The sequence below is a fragment of the Pongo pygmaeus genome, chromosome 3 (genome assembly GCF_028885625.2).
Source record: "Pongo pygmaeus isolate AG05252 chromosome 3, NHGRI_mPonPyg2-v2.0_pri, whole genome shotgun sequence".
In the NCBI taxonomy this organism is placed as follows: Eukaryota; Metazoa; Chordata; class Mammalia; order Primates; family Hominidae; genus Pongo; species Pongo pygmaeus.
Window position 1 is genome coordinate 80,135,554 of NC_072376.2, and position 15,306 is coordinate 80,150,859.

Consider the following 15,306-nt stretch of genomic DNA (forward strand, 5'->3'; position numbering starts at 1 on the left):
AATGAATACAAACTGCTAATATAATATCTGATAGATCTAAGTAGATGCCTAATTTGATGTCCAGCCAACCCACTTGCTTAGGAAGGAGGCTTCAGTAGTCAGGGACAGACACATAATTCATGCACCTTAGCACAAAATGAAAATGCTAGACCTGTTTTCAAAAAGCAAGAAAAAAGTGCTGTTAAAAGTACAAAGATATAAGACTTTTCTTTCTTCCCTGGTCTCGCTCTTGACTTTCCATGGTGTTTTCATTTGCTGATTATTGTCATTCTAAGAGAAAAAAATTAAATTTGTAGATTACTAATATGAGTTTAATTGTTTATATTATGCAATGTCAATATAAATGCATATATAAGTACATTTAACTTGTATTTCAAATCATGGAAATTATGCAACTATATTTCGTAGCTTACACATACATGTTTTTCATTTTTGCCTCAATGGAAATAGTACAAAAGGCTAATGACTCTTTTTATTTTCCTGGTTAATATGAAAAAATTCTACCAACACTCTCTACCTTCAGCTTATTGAGGGGTGAGGAAGGACTAGAAGGAAAAGGAGATCTGGGTTCCCCTATCTTTCCCTTTCTACGTTGTAGTTTTCAGCAAAAGCTGTTGGCTAATACACAGAAGTAACAGAAGCAAGAAAGGATATGACAGGATCCATTGTTCATTTGTGTTTATTAGAATGCTATTGTCTTTTCTATGGGTTCTAAGCAAGTTTTGGTTCAAACAGAAAACATGGCCTCCAAGGCATGTCAGTCCACCTCTGCTTACTTAATGGAAGGGATAGCACACTTACCTTGTACTTGCTTTGAGTCTTGCTGAACCCCTGTGGATTGTGGGTCCACTAGAATTCTGATTTCATAGGGAATTGTGAATGATATATGCAAATGGGGTGGGAAGAAACTATGGACACACTTATTGCACATATCTTGTCTGCCAACACTATGATCTATTATCCTATTGAACTTCATTTTCAAAACACAAGTTACAAGATAAAATTATTAAGAATGTCAAGTGAGCAATAGCAGAGCATTGTACCAAGCACAAGGCCATTGTGAGTGTGAGACCCAGTGCAGATGTATAAGTCACACATGAAGCCAGCCTTGTCAGTGCTATCAATACTCAAAGCTTGACATTTTCCTAGGAAGAGCTTGAGATAGAGAACAGGTTATTTGAAACAAAGAGGTCAGAGGTGGTCCTTTTAATATTAACTGAGACTAAATTGTAAATTCTTCCTTATTTTTGCCATTTTCCCCACAAGTAGCCAGAATAAATAAAGTCAGAAAGAAGGCCTTCTAGAATATAGATTTCCACTTCATTCATACTATTAAATACTAAAGAAAAAAATTAACACTAATATTTTTGCATTTAGAACATCCATCCTTCCATGTACAAAGAATAGTTTTGGTCATTAGAACTCTGCTGAGTCAGGAAGTTTGAGTTTAGACTTTTATGTATCTATTGGCTGGGTTAGTGCTTGCATAGGGTTTGAGACTGACTAGTGAGACGTCAGCAAGCTAAGAAGTCATTGGCTGGAGCTAAATGACACTTTGAGGGCAGACTGTCTTTTCAAATATGACTTCAAAAGGGGTAACATTGTTTTTAACTGTGAGTGAGTACAAATTTATGGAGATGCTACTCAGGTGTGTTATACAGATGGGACTATGCTTATGAGCTCAATGATGCAATCTGAAATAATGGTTAATAAAGGTATTGTTACATTTGGGGAATCAATACTATGGTTTAGAGTAGTATTTCCCATGGACGGGCTGTGGACTCTCTGCATCTTATTTACTGGTATAAAATCCAGATTCTTGGGCATCATTACAAGCTACTGAGTTAGAGTTACTGGGAAGGGGAACAGGAGTTTACATTATAAATATGTTCCCTATGTGACTCTTACCCACATTAAAGTTTAACACACCGTTCACATTCTCTGCAATGTGATGATCATCCTATGTCTATAACAAACTATGTTGCCTCCTTTATAATCTAGAGATACTGTTTTATAATAAAATTAAGTAGCCTTTTAGTATTTGAAATACTCGGAGGCATAGTGTAATTCTGATGTGCTGACCCTATTTGCCATTTCTGTGTGTTTCAGAAATCAACAAGACAGAAACAGACAGCTATCTGAACCACTGTAAGTTTAATATATTTATTAAAATAGCATTACCTGAAGGTAAAAAGCTAACACTATAGGTCATTTAGATTTACTTTGTGTTGATATCATAGGGACAGAACAGATAAAGTTTGATTAATTTGTGTACAGTTCATGGTGCTTTATCATATCTTGGAGACACATTTTATTAGTAAAGGATAGCAAAATTGAGATAACTTTGGAGTGGATGTATGGGTGCCTGTGGCAGATGTGTAGTGGAATTGAGTTGTACAGCTGTTAAAGAAGAGGCAAGAAATGTTTACTTGTCAATGTTTTGTTTGTAGATATCTATAAGATAAAACAAATCTATACATTGTGTTTTTCGGCTACAGGCAGAAACTTATTGTCACTATATCCTAGATAAAATCTTCTTGATGTTATTAATCCTATGGATTAATATGAAAGTGCAGGAAATTATCAGGTCATGGAAAAGTCACAGAAAGTGCAGGAAATTATGGGGTATATTTTAATAAAATTACTGAAGACACATAGATAATATCTTCACCTATATTTTAAAAGTGCTGAGTCTAGGCTAGCACTTTTCTTCTCCTATAACCAAGTATGCCACCATGATTTACAGTATACATTCAATAGTTATGGGGTTGTTGCACATTACATTTCTCTTAAAAGGTGGAAAAATATGTGCTACTCACCAGCTCATATAGCTGGTTAATTTCTAAAATCAACTAAACACAAAACCAAAAGATAATCTCATTACCTAAATAGCATATATTCTCGCCACCAATATTTATAGGGAACCTACCATGTGCTAGCACTGTGTTAGACAACAGGCATTCCAAATGGATAAGATATAATCTCTACCTAAAGCACCTCATACTCTAATGGGACTAGGTGCATGAGACTAATTCATGAACACATCATTCTTAAACAACACTTCTCAACCAAGGGAAATATTGTTGGCCAAGCTATCATGCCCCACTGTGGCATTTTTGTCATGAATATAGGGGGAGGGCTACTGGCATCTATAGTAGATCTACAGTATATAGGCCAAGATCTTATGATGCACAGGGCAGCCCCCTACAACAAAGAATTAAATGGTTCAACATGTTAGTGGTGCCAAGGTTGAGGAACCCTGTCATAAACAATGTCAGTATGTATACATACACATAAGCACACTTACAGACTGTGTTTGTTATACACATAAGCACACACACAGAGTGTATTTGTTACTATTATTATTTTGGAAGCACCAAGAAAGTAATAACTAATCCAGATTGGAGACAGGGGAGTTAGAGAAAGCATCCTAGAGAGGTAACAACTGATTTAAATTTTACAAAATGAACAAGAGTTAGCTAAATAAAACATTACAGTTTACAGAAAGGTAAGAGCATGAGAAAACACTTGATACTTTTGGAGCACAAAGTAGAAGAAATATGGGACATAGTAACACAATTTGATTCTTAAAACAACTGCGAATTAATGCACCCACCAATGCACCCACCCTATCTCCTTTGCAGGCTGCGGAACACGAAGAAGTAAAACTCTAGGTCAGAGTCTCAGGATCGTTGGTGGGACAGAAGTAGAAGAGGGTGAATGGCCCTGGCAGGCTAGCCTGCAGTTGGATGGGAGCCACCGCTGTGGAGCAACCTTAATTAATGCAACATGGCTTGTGAGTGCTGCTCACTGTTTTACAACGTAAGTCTTGAAGCTTGAGAGTGATTGGGAGTGAACAAAGTGCACTGGGTTTTGGCGAGAAAATACCTCATGAATTTTGGGAGATATGAGTTTAGCATACATTAAAAATAATGTGTATATCACAAAAGACTGGAACATTTGTAAACATTAGTAAGAGGTTTTAAAGTCTGGAAATGGAAATGGAGTCGAAGTATATGTAAATAAATAATCTTTTGATAAATACACAATAGTTTCTCAAAGAAAGCAGGAATTTTAAAGTCATTTTTGGATTTGAATTTGCTGTCAAACAGGAGTGCTCTATCTCTCTGCTGAGTATCTTAATCAGAGATGGAGTCTGAATAGGTTGTAGGTTTGATCCTAAGGGGGAAATTTCACATGGTAAGAAAAGGAAATAAATACGAGAATTATATAATGAAGATATGAAGAATTTGGAAGTAGCAAGTTGTACAAATGAATAGATTGACTAATTATATTGCAAGAAATGGAGGACTCTTCAATCTATTGTCAAAATGTCTATAGTATATAAAATAGTAATACTTTGTTAAATTATTGTGTGGACTTTTTGGTTTTCAGAGAAATGTGTATATTTCTGGGTGGGGTACATGAGACACATAGAATATATTAATTTCTCTTATTCTGTACAGGGTACTTTCCATAGGTCCCTTGGAGTCATTAATATAGACAAAAATCAAAAAGCCCTAGCATTTGGAGTGGATGACTTGGCATATGGAGTGGCATGTATATTATAGGAAATGGTGGCGTTTTCCACCTGGTCAGACCCTGAGCCTTATTCTCAAATTGGAAAGAGTTCTATACATCAAAACTATAAAAAGAAAAAAAAAGTCTACACCTGTAGACTAAATTATCTAATATAAATTATTCAACTGGTAGCATGGTAAAAAGAAATTTATTCTTCATTTTTTTCTCCCCAGATATAAGAACCCTGCCAGATGGACTGCTTCCTTCGGAGTAACAATAAAACCTTCGAAAATGAAACGTGGTCTCCGGAGAATAATTGTCCATGAAAAATACAAACACCCATCACATGACTATGATATTTCTCTTGCAGAGCTTTCTAGCCCTGTTCCCTACACAAATGCAGTACATAGAGTTTGTCTCCCTGATGCATCCTATGAGTTTCAACCAAGTGATGTGATGTTTGTGACAGGATTTGGAGCACTGAAAAATGATGGTGAGCATCAGAAGGGAAACTCAAGTAAAAGTTAAATTGGCATTTTATGACATTTAAACAATGAAATGTCATTATGCCAAAATATGTTAGTTGTGTGGTCATATGACCTGGACCAAGTCAGGCCCTAAAAGTGAAGTAAATAACTTGGAAGATACAAAAATTCCTTCCTGCCTAAGTTAATATCAAGTAAATTGCTACTACTATATACTACAGTCATAGTACTGCTAAGATGTCTGAAAAAGCAAATATGTCTCCTAGCCATGAACTTTTCTTTAGAGAATTAACCAGTTTAGAGATTAGCAATCAATAATATACCCAATTCTGAAGACTGGAGAATCATAAAGCCACCATTCTCCCCCACTGAAATTTCCTTCTGTCCCATCTTAACAATGGAGTGGACATTATTTAGATAACTTGTGGTTCTTTCCTAGGCACCCAACTTTTTGCTCAAAGTAGTTAGGAACAAATTATCTTCCCAAATATTATTGTTCTAAACATATGTATTCTAAGATTCTGTATCACTATCTTCTTTTTTTTTTTTTTTGAGGCAGAGTCTCCAGGCTGAAGTGCAATGGTGTGATCTTGGCTCACTGCAACCTCTGCCTCCCAGGTTCAAGCGATTCTCCTGCCTCAGCTGCCCTCAGTGGTTGGGACTACAGGCGCCCGCCTGATTTTTCTATTTTTAGTAGAGACAGGGTTTCACCATGTTGGCCAGGCTGGTCTCAAACTCTTGACCTCAGGTGATCTGCCCTCCTCGGCCTCCGAAACTGCTGGGATTACAGGCGTAAGCTACCGCACCTGGTACTCCCCACTTTTTTTTTTTCTTTAGACGGGGCTTCTTTCTGTCCCCCAGGCTGGAGTTCAGTGGCTCGATCTTGGCTCACTGCAACCTCTGCCTCCCGGGTTCAAGAGATTTACCTGCCTCAGCCTCCTGAGTAGCTGGGATTACAGGTGCATGCCACCACTCCTGGCTAATTTTTGTATTTTTAGTAGAGACAGGATTTCACCATGTTGGCCAAGCTGGTCTTGGACTCCTGGCCTCAAGCGATCCTCCAATCTCAGCCTCTCAAAGTGCTGGGATTACTGGCGTTAGTCACCATGCCCAGCCTGTATCACCATCTTATTCCTAATCATGAAACATTTTCTTCAAGTTTATTAAATATATGTATCTCTACAAATACGAAGACTTTTTTTCTTTTAGGTTACAGTCAAAATCATCTTCGACAAGCACAGGTGACTCTCATAGACACTACAACTTGCAATGAACCTCAAGCTTACAATGACGCCATAACTCCTAGAATGTTATGTGCTGGCTCCTTAAAAGGAAAAACAGATGCATGCCAGGTAAACGGTTTTGCCCATTAGTATGTTGTGTAATTTTTTGTTTACTTTTCTTTGAAATAATTATATATCTACAGGAAGTTGCAAAGATAGTACAGAGGAGTCACAACATCTCACCCAGTTTTCTCCAATGATTACATCTCACATAACTATAGTTCAATATAAGATCTGGGAAATTGATAGTGGTACAAAGTATGTGTCTAATTCTATGGCATTTTATCACACCTGTAGATTTGTGTAACCACCACTGCAGTTAAGATGAAGAACTATTCTATCACCACAAAGATCTACCTCTTTCCCTCCTCCTACTATCCCTAACATCTGGCAATCACTAATTTATTCTCCATCTCTATAATTTTTCAATTTTCAGAATGTTACATAAATAGAGTAACAGTAGCTTTTTAAACAGAATTTAATTTTGGATCATCTATTGGTATTTTTGGCTTCTTTTTGTAGAAAAATTTTAGTGGTTCCTCTAAGTTATATTTATGTATATATAAATATATATTTATTTATATACACATACATAACTTATCACTGTCTACGTGTATTGAAATTTTACTAGTTTTGGTGGAGTATAGAATAAAAAACTTACTTCCCTTTAAATTCCTTTGCTTTTCCCTCTTTAATGTTAAACATTAATAAACATAAACATTAAATATTAATAAATATAAATATTAAATATTTGCTTTATATTTTGAGAACCACAGAAGACAATGTGTTGCTTCAACTGTCAAACGTAATTTAGAAAACATAGGAGGAAAAGGAAAGACTATTTACCTATAGATTTCTTCTTTCCTCTTTCCTGATTCCTTTTTTAAAAACAGTCATTTCTGTTTTAGGAACTTCTTTTAGCCACTCTTTTAGTATAGGTATGCTGGTGAAAAATTCTCTTAGATTTTCTTTGTCTCTAAAAGTCTTTATTTCTTCTTCATTACTGGAGCAGAATTTAGCACTGACAGTTCTTTTCTTTCAGCATTTAAATCATTGCCTCTGTGATTTCTGCAAGGAATTTGCTGCTATTATAATTATTTTTTTCCAATAGATGAGGTGTCATTTCTTGCTGTGTTCAAGAGTTTGTCTTTAGTTTTCAGAAGTTTGATTATGTATTTTGGCATGGATTTCTTTGGGCTTATCCTGTTTGAGGTTTGCTCAGCTTTTTGAATATGTAGATTTATACCCTTTGTCAAGTTTGAGAAATTTTCAGTCATTATTTCTTAAAATACTCTTTCAGTCCCACCTTCTTTCTTCTTTCCTTCTGAAACTCTAACCACAGCAATGTTTACTCTTTTATTATAGTCCCAGAGTTTCCTAAGCTTCCATTTATTTTTTTTCCACCCTAATTTCTCTCTGTTGTTGAGATTGGGTAATTTCAATGTATCTTCAAGTTTACTGATTCTTTTCTCTGTCTTCTCTATTCTTAGGTTAAGCCCATCCAGTGAGTTTTGAATTTTGCTTATCATATTTTTTAGTTCCAGGGTTTTTCTTTGTTTCTTCTTTTTATATTTACTGTTTCTTTGTTGACACTTACTATTTCTTTTCCTTTGTTTTAAACATGATGGTAATTGCTCATTGAGATGTATTTATGATGGCTGCTTTAAAATCTTTGTCAGTGTTTGTATCTGTTGATTGCCTTTTCTCATTCAAGTTAAAAATTTTTATATTTCATTATATGATGACTGATATTCAGATATATCCTGAGCATCTAATTATTATTTATTCTGTTTTGTTATTGTTGTTGTTATATCATGCTTTTAAATTTATATTATTTTATTTAATTAATTACTTTGTTTCTTCCAACTTTTATTTTAGGTTCAGAGGTTACATCTGCAGGATTGTTACATGGGTAAATTGTGTGTTGCTGGGGTTTGGTATACAAATTATTTCATCATGCAGGTAGTAAGCATAATAACCAATAGGTAGTTTTTGGTTCTCATCCTCCTCCCACCCTCAACCCTCAAGTAAGCCCCAGTATGTATTGTTCCTCTCTTTGTGTCCATATGTACTCAGTGTTTCGCTTCCACTTATAAGTGAGAACATGAGGTATTTGGTTTTCTGTTCCTGCATTCATTTGCTTAGTATAATGGCCTGTGGCTGCATCCATATTGCTGCAAAACCATGGTTTCATTTGCTTTCTGGCTCCATAGCATTCCATGGGGTATATTTACCACATTTTCTATATCCATTCCAATGTCGATGGACATCTAGGTTGATTCCATGACTATTGTGAAAATTGCTGCAATGAACATATGCATGCATGTGTCTTTATGGCAGAACGATTTATATTCCTTTGTGTATAATATACCCAGTAATGGGATTGCTGGGTCAAATTGCAGTTCTGTCTTAATTTCTTTGAGAAATCTCCGAACTGCTTCCCACAGTGGCTGACCTAATTTACATTCCCATGAGCAGTGTATAAGCATTCTCTTTTCTCCACAACCTCAACAACATCTGTTGTTTTTTTGACTTTTTAGTAATAGCCATTCTGACTGGTTTGAGATGGTATCTTATTGTGGTTTTTAATTTCCCATTTCCCTGATTAGTGATGTTGAGCATTTGTCCATATGTTTATTGGCTGCTTGTGTGTCTTCTTTTGAGAAGTGTCTGTTCCTGTCTGTATTAGGCTGTTCTTACACTGCTATAAAAAAATACCTGGGTCAGGCAGGGTGGCTCATGCAGGTAATCTCAGCACTTTGGGAGGCCAAGGGAGGTGGATCACTAGAGCTCAGAAGTTCAAGACCAGCTTGGGCAACATGGGGAATTCCTATCTCTGCTAGAAATACAAACATTAGCCAATGTGGTGCTGTGTGCCTGTAGTCCCAGCTACTTGGAAATTATGAGGCAGGAGGATTGCTTGAACCCGGGAGGTCGAGGCTGCAGTGCACCCACTGCACTCCAGCTTGGGTGACAGAGCAAAACCCTGTCTCCAAAAACAAACAAACAAACTAACAAAACCAAGTAAACAAAAAGCCAATATTAGGTAATGTATAAAGAAAAAAGGTTTAATTGGCTCATGATTCTGCAGGCTTTATGGGCAGCATGGTGCTGGCATCTGCTCGGTTTCTAGGGAGGAAGCTTACAATCATGGCAGAAGGTGAAGTGTGAAATGGGAGGGAGCAGGTACATCACATGGTGAAAGCAGGAGCAAGAGGGATAGAGTGGTAGGAGAGGTGCCATACACTTTTAAACAATCAGATCTCACAAGAACTCACTCACTATTGCAAAGATAGCTCCAAGCCATAAGTGATTGGCTCCCATGACCTGAACACCTCCCACCAGGTCCTACCTTCAGCATTGGGGGTGACAAAGCAACATGAGATTTGGGTGGGGATAAATATCCAAATTATATCATTCTGCTCCTGGCCTCTCCCAAATCTCATGTCTTCTCACATTGCAAAATATAATTATGCCTTCCTAACAGTCCCCCAAAGCCTTAACTCATTCCAGCTTTAACTCAAAAGTTCAAAGTTGGCCAGATGCAGTGGCTCACACCTATAATCCCAGCATTTTGGAAGGCCAAGGTGGGTGGATTTCTTGAGCCCAGGAGTTTGAGACCAGCCTGGGTGATGTGGCAAAACTGCATCTCTACCCAAAAAAAAAAAAAAAAAAAAAATTAGCTGGGCTTTGTGCCATATGCCTATAGTTCCAGCTATTTGGGAGGCTGAGGTGGAAGACTGATTGAGCGTGGGAGGTTGAGGCTGCAGTGAGCTGTGATCGCACCACTGCAGTCCAGCTTGGGTGACACAGAAAGACTTCATCTCGGGGAAAAAAAGAAGAGTCTGAAGTCCAAAGTCTCATCTGAGATAAGGCAATTCCCTTCCACCTCATCAACCTGGATTTCACTGTCGATGTAACTATCAGCATTTTGGTCACAACCATTTAACCAGTTTCTAAGAAATTTCAGACTTGATCTTATCTGTCTTCTGAGCCTTCAAAATTCTTCCATCCTTTACCTGTTACCCAGTTGCCAAGTCACTTTCACATTTTCCAATATCTTTATAGCAATGCCACACTCATAGTTACCAATTTTCTGTGTTAGGCTCTTCTTGCATTGCTATTAAGAAATATCTGAGGCTGAGTAATTTATTAGAAAAGATGTTAACTGGCTCATGGCTTTTCAGACTTTATAGTAAGCCTGATACTGGCATTAACTTGGCTCCTAGGGAGGCATCAGGAAGCTTATAATCATGGTGGGAGGTGAAAAGGGAGCAGGAACATCATGTGGTGAAAGCAGGAGCGAGAGAGAGAGAGTGGGAGGAGGTGCCACACACTTTTAAACAACTAGATACTGTGACAGTTCACTCGCTATCGCAAAGACATCACTACGCCATCAGGGATCCGTTACCCAAACAACTCCCACCAGCCTCACCTCCAGCAATGGAGATTAAACTTCAACATGAGATTTGAGAGGGGACAAATATTCAAACTGTATCTATGTTTTTTTTCCCCATTTTTAAATGGAGTTGTTTGTTTTTTGCTTGTTGATTTGTTTAAGATTTCTTATAGATTCTGGATATTAGATCTTTGTCAGATGCATCATTTGCAAATATTTTTTCCTATTCTGTAGGTTGTCTGTTTACTCTGTTAATAGTTTATTTTGCTGTGCAGAAGCTTTTTAGTTTAATTAGGTCCCAGTTGTCAATTTTTGTTTTAGTTGCAATTGCTTTTAGGGTCTTTGTTATAAAAGCTTTGCTAAGGCTGATGTCCAGAATGGTAGTTCCTAGGTTTTCTTCCAGAGGTTTTATAGTTTTAGGTTTTACACTTAAGTATTTCAACCATCTCAAGTTGATTTTTGTATATGGTGAAAGAAAGGGGTTCAGTTTTAATTTTTTGCATATGGCTAGCCAGTTATCCCCAGCACCATTTATTGAGTAGGGAGTCCTTTCCCCATTTCCTGTTATTGTCAGCTTTGTCAAAGATGAGATGGTTGTAGACATGCAGCTTTACTTCTGGCTTCTCTATTTGGTTCCATTGATCTATATGTCTATTTTTTTTGTACTAGCACCACGATCTTTTTGTTACTATAGCTTTGTGGTATAGTTTGAAGTCTGGTAGTGTGATGCCACCAGCTTTGTTTTTTTGTTTAGGATTGCTTTGGCTATTCAGGCTCTTTTTTGGTTCCATATAAATATTACAACAGTTTTTACTAATTCTGTGAAAAATGACATTGGTAGTTTTATAGGAATAACATTTAATCTATAAATTTCTTTGAGCAGTATGGCCATTTTAACAATACTGATTCTTTCTATTCATGAGCACAAACTGTTTTACCATTTGTTTGTGTCAACTATGGTTTCTTTCTTTTTCTTTTCTTGAGACAAGGTCTTACCCTGTTGACCAGGCTGGAGTGCAGTGCCACAACTGTAGTTCACTGAAACCTTGAACTCCTGGGCTCAAGCGATCCTCCCACCTCAGTCTCATGAGTAGCTGGGACTATAGGCGTGCACCACCACACATGGCTAATTTTTTAGATTTTTGGTAGACATGGAGTCTTGCCATGTTGCTCATGCTGGTCTTGAACTCCTGAGCTCAAGCAATCCTCCTGCCTCTGCCTCCTAAAGTGCTGGGATTATGGGCATCAGCCACTTTACCTGGCCTTCAACTATGATTTCTTTCAGCAGTGTTTTTAATTCTCATTGTAGAGGTCCTTCACCTTCCTAGTTAGCCATATGTCTATGTATTTTATTCTTCTTGTGGCAATTGTGAATGGGATTGCACTCTTGATTTGGCTGTCGGCTAAGATGTTATTGTTGTATAGAAGTGCTCCTCATTTTAGTACATTGATTTTGTATTCAGAAACTTTACTGAAGTTGTTTATCAGTTCTAGGAGCCTTTGGGCAGAGACTATGGAGTTTTCTGGGTGTAGAATCATATCATTTGTGAAGAGAGATAGTTTGACTTCCTCTCTTCTATTTGGATGCCTTTTATGTCTTTCTCTTGCCTAATTGCTTTGGTTAAAACTGCCAGTACTATGTTGCATAACAGTGGTGAGAGTGCACATCCTTGTCTTTTCTGGTTCACAGGGGAATGCTTCTAGCTTTTGCCCATTCATTATGATGTTGGTTATGGGGTTGTCATAGAAGGCTTTTATTATTTTGAAGTATGTTCCTTTGATGCCTAGTTAGTTCAAGGTTTTTTTTTTTTTTTCTTTTTGAGACAGAGCCTCGCTTTGTCACCCAGGCTGGAGTAGAGTGGTGCGATCTCAGCTCACTGCAACCTCTGTCCCCCAGGTTCTAGTGATTCTCCTGCCTTAACCTCCTGAGTAGCTGGGATTAAAGGTGCCCACCACCATGCCTGGCTAATTTTTGTATTTTTAGTAGAGATGGGGTTTCGCCATGTTGGTCAGGCTGGTCTTGAACACTTGACCTCAGGTGATCCACACATCTCGGCCTCCCAAAGTGCTGGGATTACAGGCATGAGCCACCGCGCCCAGCCATATTTATTTATTTTCATATGTTGAACCAGCCTTGCATCCTAGAAAATAAGCCTACACTACTGTGGTGGATTAGCTTTTTGATGTGCTGCTGGATTTGGTTTGCAAGTATTTTGTTGAGGATTTTTGCATCAATGTTCATCAAGGATATTGTCCTGAAGTTTTCTCTTTTTGTTGTGTCTCTTCCAGGTTTTGGTATCAGAAAAACACTGCCTTCATAAAATGCGTTAGGGAGGCATCTCTTTTTCTAGAATTTTGGGAGTATTTTCAGTGTAATTTGTACCAGCTCTTCTTTATATATCTGGTAGAATTTGGCTGTGAATCTCTCTGTTCCAGGGCCTTCCTTGTTGGTTGTTTTTTTAAAATTACTGGTTCAGTTTTGGAAGTCATTATTGGTCTTCTCAGGTATTCAATTTCTTCCTGGTTCAATATTGGGAGTTTGTGTTTCCAAGAATTTATCCATTCCTTCTAGATTTTCTAGTTTGTGTGCACAGAGGTGTTTACAATCATCTTTAAAATTTTTTGTAAAAAATATTTCTCTTCCCTTTAGCGTTTCTGATTGTGCTTATTTGAAAGTTCTCTCTTTTTTTCCTTTGTTAGTCTTGCTAGCAGTGTATCAGTCTTATTTATTCTTTCAAAGAACAAGTTGTTTGGTTTCATTGATCATTTATATGGATTTTTGTGTCCCTATTTCATTCAGTTCAGCTCTAATTTTGGTTATTTTTTGTCTTGTGCTAGTTTAGGGGTTCACTTACTCTTGTTTTTCTAGTTCCTCGAGGTGTGATGCTACATTGTTAATTTAAGATATTTATATCTTTTTGATGTTGGCATTTTGCCCCATAAACTTTCCTCTTAATACTGCTTTACCTGTGTCCCAGAAATTCCGGTATGTTGTGTCTTTATTTTCATTAGTTTCAAAGAATTTCTTGCTTTCTGTCTTAATTTCATTCTTTACTCAAAAGTCATTCAGGAGCAGGCAGTTTAATTTCCATGTAATTGTAAATTTTGAGAGATCTTGGTATTGATTTCTATTTTTATTGCATTGTGGTCTGAGAGCATGATTGGTATGATTTTTAAAAATTTGTTTAGAATTGCTTTATGGCCAAGTGCATGGTTGATCTTAGAGTATGTGCCATACATATGCAGATAAAAAGAATGTATGTTTTCTTGTTGTTAGGTGGAGTGTTCTATAGATATCTCTTAGGTTCATTTGGTCAAGTGTTGAGTTTAGGTTCAGAATATCTTTGTTAGTTTTCTGCCTTTATAACACCTTTAGAGGGGTGTTGAAATCTCCACTATAATTTTGCATTTATCTAAGTCTTTTTTGTAGGCTCTAAGAACTTATTTTCTGAGTCTGGATGCTCCAGTGTTGGATGCATATACATTTAGATAGTTAATCTTTTTGTTTAATTGAACACTTTATCACTTTGTTACACCGTTTTTTGTCCTTTTTAATTATTGTTGTTTTAAAGTCTGTTTTGTCTGAAATAAGAGTAGCAACCCCGGTTCTTTTTTGTTTTTCATTTGCTTGGTAGATCTTTCCCTATGCCTTTACTTTGAGACTATGAGTGTCATTGCATTTGAGATGGGTCTCCTGATGATAGCTTACAGTTGGGTCTTGCTTCTTTATCCAATGTGCTACTCTGTCCCTTGTAAGTGGGGCATTAAGCCTGTTTCTATTCAAGTTAAAATATTGATATGTGAAGATTTGATCCTGCCATAATGTTGCTAGCTGGTTATTCCATAGGCTTGATTGTATAGTTGCTTATAGTGTCAGTAGGCTATGTAATTGTCTTTTCTGTGGTGTCAGGTAATGGTTTTTTTTGTTTTTTTTTTTTTTGTTTGTTTTTTGAGACCGCGTTTTGCTCTTGTTGCTCAGGCTGGAGTGCAAAGGTGCAATCTGAGCTCACTACATCCTCTATCTCCTGGGTTCAAGCGATTCTTCTGTCTTAGCCTTCTGAGTACCTGGGATTACAAGTGCATGCCATTACACCTGGCTAATTTTGTATTTTTATTAGAGATAGGATTTCGCTATGTTGGCCAGGCTGGTCTTGAACTCCTGGCCTCAGGTGATCTGCCCACCTCGGCCTTCCAAAGTGCTGGGATTACAGACGTGAGCCACCATGCCTAGCCAGATAATGGTCTTTTGTTGCCATGTTTAGCACTCTCTTAAGGACTTTTTGCAAGGCAAGTCTGGTGGTAATAAATTCCCTTAACATTTGCTTGTCTGAAAAAGATTCTGTTTCTCCTTCCCTTATGAAGCTTAGTTTGGCTGGATATGAAATTCTTGATTGGAATTTTTTTCTTTAAGAATGCCGAATATACCAGCCTGGCCAACATGGTGAAACCCCATCTCTACTAAAAATACAAAAATTAGCCGGGCATGCTAATGGGCGCCTGTAATCCCAGCTATTTGGGAGGCTGAGGCAGGAGAATTGCTTCAACCAGGGAGGCAGAGGTTGCAGTGAACTGAGATCATATCATTGCGCTCCAGCCTGGGTGACAAGGTGAGACTCTG

At 37.4% G+C, this 15,306-nt stretch overlaps 1 protein-coding gene across 2 annotated transcripts in view; it reads left to right on the top strand.

Moving 5' to 3' along the window:
- The window catches only part of LOC134739426 (transmembrane protease serine 11E), a 53,100-nt gene that overhangs the window by 25,201 nt on the left and 12,593 nt on the right, over window positions 1-15,306 (top strand). For both annotated transcript variants that reach the window (XM_063663713.1, XM_063663714.1), the window contains 4 exons: window positions 2,110-2,148; window positions 3,645-3,822; window positions 4,755-5,014; window positions 6,216-6,358. In XM_063663713.1, the coding sequence (XP_063519783.1) occupies window positions 2,110-2,148; window positions 3,645-3,822; window positions 4,755-5,014; window positions 6,216-6,358 (620 nt within the window). The remainder of the gene's footprint in view (window positions 1-2,109; window positions 2,149-3,644; window positions 3,823-4,754; window positions 5,015-6,215; window positions 6,359-15,306) is intronic.